At 39.5% G+C, this 13,374-nt stretch overlaps 2 protein-coding genes across 2 annotated transcripts; one reads left to right on the top strand and one right to left on the bottom strand.

Moving 5' to 3' along the window:
* Window positions 1–2,635: 2,635 nt before the first annotated feature.
* LOC104429508 (U11/U12 small nuclear ribonucleoprotein 35 kDa protein) lies at window positions 2,636–8,674 on the top strand. Its single transcript, XM_039300801.1, has 8 exons — window positions 2,636–2,873; window positions 2,965–3,062; window positions 3,485–3,536; window positions 3,950–4,020; window positions 5,334–5,424; window positions 5,494–5,569; window positions 6,610–6,688; window positions 7,952–8,674. Exons 1-8 carry the CDS (start codon window positions 2,726–2,728, stop codon window positions 8,510–8,512), a joined length of 1,176 nt encoding a protein of 391 aa, XP_039156735.1. The 5' UTR covers window positions 2,636–2,725; the 3' UTR covers window positions 8,513–8,674.
* A 1,203-nt stretch (window positions 8,675–9,877) lies between these two features.
* Window positions 9,878–12,470, bottom strand: LOC120286588 (INO80 complex subunit D-like; the record flags this gene model as incomplete). Its single annotated transcript, XM_039298872.1, is given in 3 exon segments — window positions 9,878–10,575; window positions 12,026–12,095; window positions 12,098–12,470. Coding segments are annotated over 3 exon segments (711 nt in total), but the record flags the coding sequence as incomplete, so codon positions are not given.
* Between the last annotated feature and the right edge of the window lie 904 nt (window positions 12,471–13,374).

Here is a 13,374-nt window from a genome sequence, read left to right on the forward strand (position 1 = left end):
CAGAAATTAAGCACTACCCGAGTCCATTCTAAGAATTCAGGGATACTTTACTCAACTTTTTGTTTGCTGAGCTTCGGTAAACACACACTATATTTTATGCTTCATAAGCAAATGCACATGATATATATGAGGCGATAGAGATTTCTATGAGAAATTGTACATAAACATATAAAGGCAATAGTCTAGATGTTATATCATTTGGATGTACAATGCCAAGAAGAAGATTCCCATCGAGCAACACAGGTGCTGACAAAGAAAGGATTTTTCACTCCGGACTTTTCCACCTATCAGCTCGCCCTATTGCCCTCATCATTAGTATGTATTTCTATTGAGTCACGGGGAGGGATGACCAAAATCTGTGCTATCTGCTTGGCTTACCAACCAGAGAAGGTGATTGGCATTTTATGGCAATGCAAAATCTGAAATACACATTTATTTCCTTATTCGGTCTCGCAACCCCAGCCATGGCAGGCCCTTAATAATAAAAAAGGAAAAAAAGGAAAATATAAGATGATAAGCATTAGGCTATCAATTTCCAACTTAAATTGACGGAATAAGTTACACAGACAAATTGTCAAAAAGTTTACGACTATATTGACCAAGTTGAGAAGTTTAGTTAAACAAGTTCATAGCTTCCTAAGCAAAAGGAACGAGCGATCAAGAATCAAAGTCAGAAACATATTTTGGTTGAGAACCGTGAAGGATTCGGAACAGCGAGCGAGAATGAAATCACCGCCTTGTCTCCCTCCCTCTCTCCCTCTCTAGACTTTGAGCTAGTTGTTCATTTCTAGCTGCAGAGTTCAGAAGATGCTCGGTTGCTTCTGCTGCCGAATTTCGAACCCTGTCATCGGCTACATCGTGCCTGAGAAATACGGGGTCGGTTTGGTCGGCCGATTTCGATTTTCAAGTTCTTGATGGCTCCTGAATTTTGTTAACATTTTCGACCCTTTTCATTAGCGGCTTTTCGTCACCCGCACCCAAGCCGTTGCCGTGGTGTTAATACAATTATAAACCCTTTAGTTAGGGAGAGAAAAAAAGAGAATATATTTTGGAGAGAGAGTGATGAAAGGAAAAACCTTCATCGAAAAAGTACATAAAATCCTTTAATTTTTAGATGTGTCTGCTTCATGAAATATTGCCAATTTGAAATACTTCTAAAAATACTCACTTCTATTACTTGTAACAATGAATTAATGAGAGAAATATTTTATCATCAATAAGATGTCTAATACTCACTTCTATTACTTTTAACAATGAATTAAGGAGAGAAACATTTTATCATCAATAAAATGTCTAGGCAAAGATTATTATTGATGACGAAAATATATTCCATTAACTAGTTTTTCTAATCAATACAATTAACTATATTTAGAAAAATGCTTGCGAATCATTGATTTTTCATGGAAAAAAAAATCAATGATAACTTTCGGAACTCAACCTCTTTCATTTTTACTACTAATATCTCTGCAAGCTTCGTTATCTCATTTTGGCCATCAAAGACCTTTACTCTTATAACTAAAATTAAAGGATTTTAGTCACTAATGAGGACGATTACAGAATATTGCTAGATTAATAAGGCATTATGTAATTTAGCATCCATAAAAACTTATCTGATAGCCATCTTCACAATCGATTCAATAAGTTACTCAGGTTTCTATTTTTCAAAGTATTAAAAGGCACAAGTAAAATTCACCAAGTAATTGCATAATACTATTTTAATATCACGTAATAATCAATTATGATTAGAAAATATTTAAGTATAATAAATGGAATATTGTACAGTATATAGTATCGCTATATCATAATTAATGCTAATAAAATATTATAAAAAATTTAGCATTGTTATATTCTAATGAAAATTTTATGAATAATTAAAAATAAATAGACGTTGTATTATTGACATTTAGTAACCTTATAATTGATATCGTATTATATGAATAGAAGGACAAAAATGAAATGGACATTGCAAAGGTCTTCCTAATGAATCTCCGTTCCTTTAAAAGTGGGAACGAGCATCTCCATATTTAGTAAATAAACTTAATAAAGTCAAACGATGAGACGTTAATAAAGTTCAGAACCTGGTTAATTAATTTTCTTATGGAAAAAGAAAAATACCTTTTCGATTACTAAATAAACTTTCATCTCTCCATGACATATAAAATCAAAATGCGATACTCATTTAGAAAATTAAGTTATAAGGTTTTTCACGTTGATTAATTAATTTTGCCCGATGAAAAAGTAAGTTTTCTACAAAACTAACTCCATAAACATGTCAAAATGATTTTTAACTTTTTTTTTTGGGATAAATGCATTAAAAATCTTAAAATTTATGATGAGAACGTAATTTAATTTTAGAACTTGTTATAAAAGTATAATCAATTTTTAAAATTTTCAAAAAGTGCTATTAATGGAAGAATCTAATTTGATCAAATTTTACGATTTGATTATACTTTTTAAAAGTTTTAGAATTTCGTTACACTTTTGTAACAAGTTTTAGAAGTTAATTGTACTTTTTAAAATTTTAAAATTAAAAGTTCAAGGACTTAGCTATCTCTATTTTTTTTTTCTATGCAGAAAATTAAGATTTAGCACATCAAGTGCTGTTTGTGAACTTCTTCTTCGTTAAGAGAAAGCATCCTCCCATCTTCCTCTGTTTCGCTGCGCTTTCGTCTTCCTCGGAGACTCTGTTCCTAGAGAGAGAAAGTAGAGAGAGAGAGGGAGGGAGATGAGCAGGAACAGCAGCGGCAGGCTGAACTCGGTGTTCTACGCGGAGTCGTACCACCCGATCCAGGCGGGCAGCATCGACGGCACCGACGTCCTCCCCCACGACAACGCCGTCTACCGCGCCCACCTCTGCTCCTCCGCCGGCCTCTGTAATATCCCCCCTCCCTCCTCCCTCTTCTCTTTCCCTTTTTCTTTGCTTTACTTCCTGGGTTTCTGACTCCGTTCTCGATTCCCCCCAAGATGACCCGTTTGGCGATCCCAAGGCCGTGGGCGACCCCTACTGCACCCTCTTCGTGGGGCGCCTCTCCCACTTCACCTCCGAGGACACTCTCCGCAAGGTCTGGCCTTTGTCTTGATTCTGAGGTTTTCTTTCATTCCCATTTCTCTCTTCTCTCTCCTTTTGAGGAAGAATTAGTTTTTTTGTTTTTGGGGGAGGGGGGGTGTTGGTTTAGCTGTTGAGCTCGTTTGAGGTGACAATGGCTGCCTGCCTGCCTGCCTGCTTGGGAGATAAATAAATGATTCGACTTGGCGTCGTTCTCGTGATTTATGAGGGGAGTGTTGGGAGATGGAACTTTGTTCTGTTTTCGACGATGGGAATGGAAATGCTTGCCGAAATATGGCAGTTTTGGTGTTAAAAAAAACGTATTTTTGTCGGTTCCGACTGCTAAATTGAGCATTTTACCTTGAATTACTACTTTTTCTATCCATCTTTCGATTGATTTAGGCTTTATTGACCTACAATATGGGTTCCCTTGTGCAGGCTATGAGCAAGTATGGTCATGTGAAAAACTTGCGCTTGGTCAGGCACATTGGTAACCATCTTATTAGCTCTTGTAATTTCTATGATTTTCAGTTTGCGGAGAGATCATGATAAGTGCTTTGGGTTGATAATAATTCAAACTTCACTTAATATGAAACAAATCTTGGTAGCTTGCACTTTATTCACTGTTTTGACAGAGGAGCAATGCTTGATCTCTAACTTATTATATGCTTAGTTTTTTGATACCCTATTTTTTGCGGAGATGTTTTAGTGGCGGTAGTATATGTAACTTTTTAACATTACTGATAGCCAATTTGAAGCTAGTAAGGATCACTGGCTTTATCATATTCTTTATCCTGTGCATATGAGCCGATTGCATTTTGGATGGCATAGCTGTTTCTGCCTCCTTTTAAATTCAAGGTATTGGCCCTACAAATTTCTTACCCTGTCAGTGCCTGTTTGCAGTGACTGGTGCCTCAAGAGGTTATGCTTTTGTTGAATATGAAACTGAAAGAGAAATGAGACGTGCATATAAGGTACTTTTATTTTGTTCTAGGCATGTCATTGTGCTTGATACTGGGTAGAAGCCTAATGTTAAGTCTTCTGAATTGGTCCTCATGTCTTTGAGATAGTCCATGACATGCTGCTGATGAGGCTTTTATTGTTGATTCATTGTTGACGCTTTGCCATGCAGCTTCTTAAGAGCTTTTTAGGTGCCTTTCTCATCATATCTAATAGCTAGATACATTGCATAAGTCAACCTAGAGATCTAACTACGAGTGCCTTTGGATTCAGAACGAAGGAGATAGGAAGACATGCAAAATTAAGATAAAAATCTGTATAGAGAACTCGTTTGAGAGCTTCTTCATGTGGTTGCTGCTTATAGTCACCATTTTATTTAGGTTGAAAATTAATGTGAATAGGATATGAACTTGATGTATATTGGGTATGAGACACTGATGCCATGTTTTGTTGAAAACCTACTGCAATGTTCTTAGTGAAAACGACTGGAAGAAATGTGTAACCAATAAAAATAAAGAAAAGCTACTAGAAAATCACACATTTTCACCGATATATTTGGTCTTAATACTGAAACTTGTGATTTTATAATTTTTCCCTCATCTAGATGCATAGATTATTGAGCCACTAGGATACATGCTCACATCGGACACACTTATCAGGGTCTGATTAATGTAAGCAGACTTTTGTTGAGTTGTTGGTAGAAAGCTGAATTTTAGAGCATGGAAGGAGCATAAAGCATGAATATTTGTGCTTGTTTAGGTCAACCTAAAAGCTTAAAAATTAGTGGAAATTTTTCTGCACAAAGATTGCATATGAAAGCTTGCAGAATGAGAGATTACTTTAGTTGAACTGAGGTAATTCAGAACTTGTTTTGTGGGTGCCACTTTTAGTCAACTTTCATCATAAAGGTGCCTAGAATCTGAAATTATGTAATATGGTGAGATTCTACATTTAAATGTAAAGACAAGCATATCTATTTGACTGATCGGAAAGGTACCTAGAATCTGAAATAATGTAGTATGGTGAGATTCTGCATTTAAGTGTAAAGATAGCATATCTATTTGACTGAGACTAGCTTGTCTTTTAAAGTGCTTATACATAACTGGGTTTTTCCCCTTAAAACAGGAAAATGCAAGTAGCACATAACTGGGTTTTTCCCCTTAAAACAGGAAAATGCAAGTAAAGTATTATCATATCTCTTCTTCTGTGAAAGGACAGAATGAAAGCAAAACACGTGCTTTGAAGCTAGTTGGAAACTAACCTAGATTGTTATGCATAGCTTATCGAATATTTGTCTGTGAAACTTAAAATTACATTTAATTTGCAGGATGCACACCATTCTTTCATTGATGATTCTGAAATTATAGTTGACTATAACAGACAGCAATTGATGCCAGGATGGATCCCGAGAAGGTTAGGTTAGTTCAGCAACCTCTTTCTTTCCTTGCTGCCAAGATAAGCTAATAAATTCTAGTAATTCCTGCCAGGAGGAGGCCTTGGTGGTAGGAAAGAGTCAGGACAGCTTAGGTTTGGAGGACGAGAAAGACCATTTCGAGCTCCTCTGTAAGAATTCTCTATTTTTATATGGGTTTATGCATTTCACGTGAATTTTAATAGTTTATTAGTCTTTTGTTTTGCTTTTGCATGTATGATGTGAGATCTATCTGTACTTCTTTTACATATTATTTGCATGGACTCAGGAATCGTAGTCATTGTGTGTGGAATAAAATATGTTTTATCTTATTCAGCATTTTAGTCACATCCTATTTGGTTCATGATTATGAAGGGTCTTTCAAGGAAAATGCACACTGGGAAACAAGGGTAAAGTAAATGAAATTTTATATGTTTCCTTTCCCATGTTCAACTCAAGAATAAGAATTTTGCTGCTGACGGTCATATGTCATATCTTCCTTTTTCTGGATCCTTACAGTCAGTAGTCTTCATTGTTTAGCTTGAATAATAATTATCAACTTGTCATCAATATTGGATGTGAGTATTTAGTCTTCATCTGGGAGGAGACAAATATGCAAGAAAGAGTTCTAATTCCTACCATTAATTTAAGGTGGTTACAGGGACAACTGTTGCTGTTTTGTACTTGTTTCATGAAAAAAAAAAATTAGCATAGCAAAAATAAGTCTATGCAGTACCCATATCATGAGTATTTAATATGGATTGGTGACTAGGAACTATATTATCCTGTGTTTTCTTATAATTTATGTGGGAGAACTTTACTTGGCCTGAGTAAGCTGATCGTGGAATTTTTTTTTTTTTCCATATTTATTAGAGTTTTCATTGAAAATGCATGCATATTAAATTGAATAGTGCAGTGTGAATTTTTGTTGGGCTTAGGATATTTGTGTTCAGAATGAATAATATGGGATCTTTTAGCGTGCTAGAATAGTTTGTTCAAAGATGTTGGATAAATTATAGGGTCTTAAATAATGGAGAAGTGGCATGTTATGAATTACTTTCACCAACCGAAATTCGAAGGAGTAGGTGTGATCCTTTTGGACACTTCAAAAATCCTAGTATTTTGTTGCAAAGATGAAGCTGGGCCACATTTGATGATTCTAACTCTTTCTATGTTGTCATTATATGATCAGTCGCCCAATCCCATTGGATGACTTGAAGAGGCTGGGCATTCCACCTCCTCCAGAGGGACGGTACATGTCTCGCTTTGAGGTATTGTCTCTGCTGTATCTAAATGCTGCATATAGCTCCATCAAAATGCATGTTTTAGCCCTCCTGAGTTAGTTATGAAATTTCATTTGCCATTAAACTTCTATACCAGAGTGTCATGATATTTCTTAGGTTAAGTCTGACTATAATTCAAAACTAAGACCTGGACCAGCTAAATGAACAATGGTGTTGATGGAGGTACTAACCCTCACTAATTGAGCTCACTTCCTTATTCATTCCATCCAATAACCACTGCTCAAATGTTTTATATTCTTGTTGTACAAGAAGAGATTTTCCATGAAAAGGGTGCTCGCCTTTTTACTTATGAAAATATAATTTCCACTGTTGAGAAATCCTTTTCACCTTTTTTCCATAAGTAAGCTTGGCCTAATCAGCCTCTTTATAGATCTGCCTAGATCCTTGTTCCCCTCCCCTTCTAAGATACTCTTCCTTTTCTGGCATTTGTGGAAACCATCACCCTTGAGGACTTAATTTGTGGGCATGGATGAGCATGAAGGTTAAGTGGCATTCCCGAGGTTGCTGTAAATTTGGTGGGAGGTTACCCAGCAGGAATTTTTTAGTTTTGAACTTAATCCACTTTTTTGTGGCTTTATTTGGGATAAAGGCTTGTGGAGACTTTAACTCTTAGCTTTACTTTCTTCTATACTAAGATTTTACTGAAATTCTTTACCTGAATGTACCATCAGAAATGGAACTGTTAATACTTTTACTTGGTATAGGTTTCCATGCTATTGTTTGCCTTTTGCCCGTCAACAGGCATGATGCTTCCAACTCCATTAGGGGGAGGAGGCTACAATTAGCTTTCTGTACTCCATAGCACCTATCTGGATGAATTTGGGTTTGTTAAGTCCTGTGGAGTGACTGGCCTTGGAGACACAGTTTACGCAAATTTGGTGAATGGGCTGCATGACGTTTCCAACTCCACAAGGGGAGGAGGCTATAATAGCTTTCTGTACTTAATTGCACCTTAATGGACGAATTTGGGTATGTTAAGTGCCGTGGAGTGACTGGCCTTGGAGACAAAGTTTACGCACTTTTGGTGAATGGGCTTGACCTTCTTTTCCCCTTGTTAACTTTTCTGTGATAATTCTATGGCAACCTGCACTGCCTTATGTTGAGTTCATTCTCCTTTAGGAAATTTGCAAGAGAAGTATAAGAGCGGTAGCCTTTTTGAGTTTTTCATGAGTCGTGACATTTATTACGAATCTTGTATATCAGAATGTCATGATCTTATATCTTTTTCAGGTTCCTTCACCCCCTAGAAGAGGACAGGGTTTGTTAGATAAGGAAGAAGGATCTTACAGAAGCTCTGGGAACAGAGAAGAGCATACTCACAAAAGAAACTCTGAGGACAGGGAAGATCGCGTGCATGGGAGGAGCCCTGATGATACATTAGATCACTCTTATGACAAAAGTTCCAAGGAAGAACATCGCCATGACAAGAGGCGCCATAAGGATCGGGAGTTTTCCAATAGGAAGAGCTCAGTGGAATTAGAAGAGAAGCGCCATTACAGAAGCTCTGTGGAGAAGGAAGAAACTGTGAGAAGCTCTTTGGATGGGGAAGAGCGCTCTTGCAAACCGAGCTCCATTGATGACGACGGACGTGTCAAGAAAAGGAGCAGAAGAAGTTCATCGGAGAGAGAGGATCATAAAGAGAGAGACTCTTCTGATAGAGAGGAGCGCCATCACAAAAGCAGGTCTCGAGATGAGAAAGAATGCTCTTATGAGCGTCACAAACATCGCGAGACTATCCATCAGCGTGAGGGGAAAAGATCAATCAGTCGAGACTATCCATCTGATTATTGATTTTTGGGCCGTTCTTATTTGGTTTGATTCCCGAGAAAGATGCACGTAGGAATTGCTTTTTGCTAGCCTTTTCTACAGAGTGTAATTCCCCACCATGCATCCGTTCATGATGAAGTTTGCTTTGCTTTTTAGGAGAATGATGTGTATAGAGATTTTAAGTAATTTTACCTCATGCTGACGCTTCCTCGACATTACTACAACAAAGCCACAGAGAGTGACCAGCGGAGACTTTTGCAGAGGACGGTTTGCCGGTCTTGAGGAACTACTGAACTAGAGGTGTTTAGAAACTCGGTATTTGATTGCACGAGAGATGGTCGTCTTGTTTCTGTGATTGAGTTTAACCAGAGGTGTGAATACGAAGGGCATACTGAGGGAGACTTCACCATCCGGAACACTTAATTCCTTCCTGGGGTAGTCCATCTGCGTCACAACTTTTAGATGCCAACAATTGTCACTCAAAGTAACTCTTTAATTGGATACATGACGGATCGTGCTCCAGATTGGCGAGGAAAATTGAATTGTTATCGCATATGCGCAGTCTAAAGCACCTTTTCATATTTTTAGGCACTCTAGTGCTACTGTCTTTTTTTATTCGTCACATAATTTCCTTCTCAAGAAGCTGCTTCACTCCCACGCTGAAGAAAAGACAAAGCTCTGGATCCTTTCGGTCTGTTTAAGGCCCAATTTTCTAAATTCCTCTGCCTAAAAAATCATCTTACAGTTCATCTACTCATCCGGAGGGAGGACGGGGTCCTCATAGTCATTTTTGAGTATTAGGCGTCACATCGTTCCTGATTAAATTCACAAATTAACGTGACCGGGTCTCTGGAAATGAGTTCATCCATCTTATACAAATGACGAGAAGCTGATTTATCCAAAAGTGAACCGACACGTCCATTTCATCCTGTCATATCCTCTGAGTCCCTCAAAATGAATAAACATAATGACAGAGGTGACACGGACAAAAATTTATCAGGGGAAAGAGCATACATCTGTGGCAAGAATGTCTACAAGAAGTCTAAAAAAGCGCTTGGCCACGCCCAGAGAGAGAAGGATGTTCACATATTCTGTGGCTGTACAGCAGACAATGAAGAAGGAAGACCCGACTTAAAATCGCAAACTAGTCATTGTTGGACATTTAACATCAAGACAAGATTGCACGGGACGCTTGTAAAGCAAATACATATGGACTAGCCAAGAAGACATCTCAACAAGCTCTTGCACTGAGGAAAGTGCCACAAGACTGCAACATGTACAACTTCCATCTGGTTTCAGTTCCCACAAACCACCTGGCTTGGGGGCACAAAAAGATGCAAACAAATTTGATCAGAACAGATGGATCTCTTTAAAAAAGAGAGGCAGAGATGAGGGAGTAATCAGGCTATCTCTTTCTTAGTGAGGTCCAGGTCCCAAATGTCACGTGCATGAGTGACTACAGTGGATGATGACATAGCTACAATCTAAAAATAAGAAGAAACAGGAAAAGACGTATTCTCCTTCAACACACGCTCTCTTTGTACTCTTTGTTCCAGCTGTGTAAAGCAAATTTGGATACACATGACGGCCGCATTTCCTATTCCAGCAACCGAGTTCGGAAATAAAAAATCGATAACAGAACATACACAACAGAACCAGTCTTTTGAGTATGCAGGCACAAATAATGACCTAAATAACTCTCAAGTCTGTACAGTGTCGAAATATCTACTTTGCACCATCTTACCTCAGATTTGTTTTGCAGCTACAACACTTCCACTCATGCAACAATTTCTGATTTGCAGTTACTGGCAATAGGGACTCAGCTCATGGTTTCTTCCTTAACCACAACAGCTTCACTAGTATTGGCCCTCTGTGCAGCCCTTCTTTTGGCTTGAATTTGCCGCACATATTCTGCCACTATAACATGGAATTTTGGAGCAAGTTTACTTGATGAAGTAACATTAAGCCCTGCCTTCTTCAAGGCCCGGGTGACATGCTTTTGAGCTTTCTGGAAGTGGACACTACAAAGAGAAGGAACCGTGGATCTCATTATTGGCTTCCCACATGTTATTGATCCCGCCGGAGCACTATAAACAAATGGATGATCAGTCAGTCACAGATAGCATGAAAGGGAATCGTGTTAGAATACACAGAACAAAAATCACACGTCTAATAAAAGTTTTGCAATCTAAAAGACATGATTTAATCACCGTAGAAAATTAATTAAGCCGCAGAGAAAAAGAAAGTATAGAAACCAAGAAATAAAAGTGATACAACACAAGGAAGGATGTGATATATTTAACCCTTCACATGAATATTTCTCTAGAGCCAAAACTTCAGAGCAGGGAACTGGAACTCCATAGAAGACCGCTTAAAAAGAACTAAATAATTCTCCATTTTGTCCATTGGGAAACTATTGCCAGGAATTAATCTACTAGACCAGATGAATCAGATTCTCCGACCAGTCGGTGTACCTCTATATTGGAATTCCACAAAACAATAACAGAGACACGGTCATCACCATTATTTAATGAGACTTTGTTGCCAGGAGAGTGAATCATCCCTCTCTTCCTTTTCTGTCCCCAACAACACCCCTCATGGGGAAGAAGGAAGAAAAAGTGCCTACCCTCTTTACTCAGCCCCAACCCAAAAAGAAAAAGTAAAAGCATTTAAAGGAGTGATGGAGAACCTGCCATTGTACATATACCTGATAGTCTGATTACTTCACATATAAAATTTACAGGTGAAAATGCTTAACTAGTGACCTAGTGCAAAGCTAAACTTCAAATTCGAGAGCAATTAATCTGAGCTTACACATGTCCTGCCCTAGTCTCTCACCCTAAGAACTCATCGAGTTTGCGAAACATCACATAAATCTTTTCCAGCACTCCGAGTCCCCTTCACTAGGATTCAATGCACCAAATATCTGAGATCCATCCAACTCAACAAACGAAACAGCTCATCTTCTCACCTCATGTAGAAAGCAGGACTCTTTTTCCAATGTTTTTCTCCCGCTGAATAAGCACTTGTAGAAACAGGGCTGAGGTATTAAAGCATCATACTAGAAGATGCATCAAGGAATTGGAATCCTAAACTCCCCGAGCATAGAAGATAATTGCATCACTTTCCAAAGTAAACTACATGCCCAGTGCATTCTCTAAATAATCATCTTTCCATGTCCAACTTGACGAGGTAGAGTTTCATTCCTCTCCTGCTCTCACATAAACATTTCTTTCTAGCGAATTTCTGAATTGCAAATTTTCCTCCATATGGGTCACACCCACAAAAACAATCCTCCATTTTCTATACAATGCCATGATGTTTTTATCAGAAATGACTATGGTTCAACAAATTTCGATGCATCCTCAAATGGCCAGTATCCACATCATTCTATTGGCTCTATTCGTGATTGCAACCGCGCTAACTAATCCGACAAAGGCGAGACAGTAATAGGGCAAGGAAATTGCCCAGCAAATGATCCGCACAATTTTCAACATACACTAGTCAAAGAGGAAGAGGGCAGAGTAAAAGAATCACCTTTTGATGACATAGCTGCAAGCCTTGTAGAGCTTCTGCCTCGGATCAGACAATATGTGCAAATGGCAAAGCTCGTCAGCGCCATGGCCTTCAACTTACACCCTTGGAACGAGCACCCCTTATTATTGCCCTTGGCCTCGAACTCGCTCCTACTCAGGACGACGCTGCTCCCGACGTTCTCCCGATACCCTCCCCGTTCGGCCCGTCCGGGCTCCGCCGACCCGTCCACCTCCATCCGCTGGCTCTCTTCCTTGAAGGGGCTCATCCCGTACTTCCAGTAGTAATCCCGGTACTGGACCTTGAGCTCCTCCATGAGCGCCCAGTAGTGGTCCCGGTAGCACCTGGAGAGCTGCTTGAGGCGGCGGGACCGGCGCCGCAGGACCTCGGGGCGGGCGAGGTGGGAGGCGCGGGAGAGGACCGAATCCTCGTGGGTCGGGGCGAGGGTTTACCGCCGCCGCCGGCGCTGGTGGAGGCGGCGGCGGCGGCGTGGGGGAGGGGTTGTGGGGTCCGGCTGGGGGAAATTAGGGTTTTTGAGGGGTTTTGGGGGCTGATTGTGCTTCGCGGCGGAAGCCATGGAGAGAGAATGTAGAGAGAGAACCAACGACGCGAGGCGGTTGCTGATTGGGCAGATTGGCGATCCTAGAGAGAGAAAGAGAAGGGAGAGAGAGAGATATGTAGAGAGAGAGGGGAATCTGCAGAGGGAAGAAGAGAAGATGCTGACGGGAGGTTGAAGAAGAAGATGGAGGAGACGGAGTTTGACCGTCCCGCTTTGTCGCCATGCGGAGATTCGGTTTTTCCATAAGATTTGACTGCAAATTCACTCGACCTTTTCTTTTTTTTTTCTTTTCTTTTCTTCATCTCCTTTTTAAATAAAAAATACCAAAAACTCTAAATTTTATCTAAAGTAACAAATTTATCCCACATTTTTTTCTGCGATATAAAAAAATCCTAGAATTTGTTGATCAAGACACATTTACCCCAAAAAAATTTGTGATACAAAAATTCGTAACATATCTACCATAAATTACAGAGAGCATTTTAATATTTTTACTTTTAAAATTTTTTTCTTTTTTTCTTCTTCTTTATTCCTCTCGAGCCATGGCGAGCCAGCCAGAGAGAAGCCGATGTCAAGCAAGGGTGCCCTCGCCCGCGCCGAGCGAGGGGTGCCTAACCCGACAGGTGAGGGCAACCTCACCCGACACCGGTGAGGGCCGCCTAACTAGCCTAGGTGAGGGCAACCCTCCTGACGCCGGTGGGGGCAACCCTCATCGAATGCCAACTTCCTTCACCAACTCCACCATAGTTAGGAGAGGGAAGAGAAAGAAAAAAAAGAAAAAGGAAAAAAAAAA

This window comes from Eucalyptus grandis, chromosome 8 (genome assembly GCF_016545825.1).
Source record: "Eucalyptus grandis isolate ANBG69807.140 chromosome 8, ASM1654582v1, whole genome shotgun sequence".
NCBI lineage: Eukaryota > Viridiplantae > Streptophyta > Magnoliopsida > Myrtales > Myrtaceae > Eucalyptus > Eucalyptus grandis.

What these genes read in the sequence shown, in the direction of transcription:
- LOC104429508 (XM_039300801.1), top strand. Translation starts at nt 2,726, where the DNA reads ATGAGCAGGAACAGCAGCGGCAGGCTGAACTCGGTGTTCTACGCGGAG. An exon ending in GCGCTTGGTCAGGCACATTG is followed by an intron (nt 3,537 to 3,949) that starts GTAACCATCTTA and finishes GCCTGTTTGCAG; the next exon opens with TGACTGGTGCCTCAAGAGGT. An exon ending in AAATGAGACGTGCATATAAG is followed by an intron (nt 4,021 to 5,333) that starts GTACTTTTATTT and finishes TTTAATTTGCAG; the next exon opens with GATGCACACCATTCTTTCAT.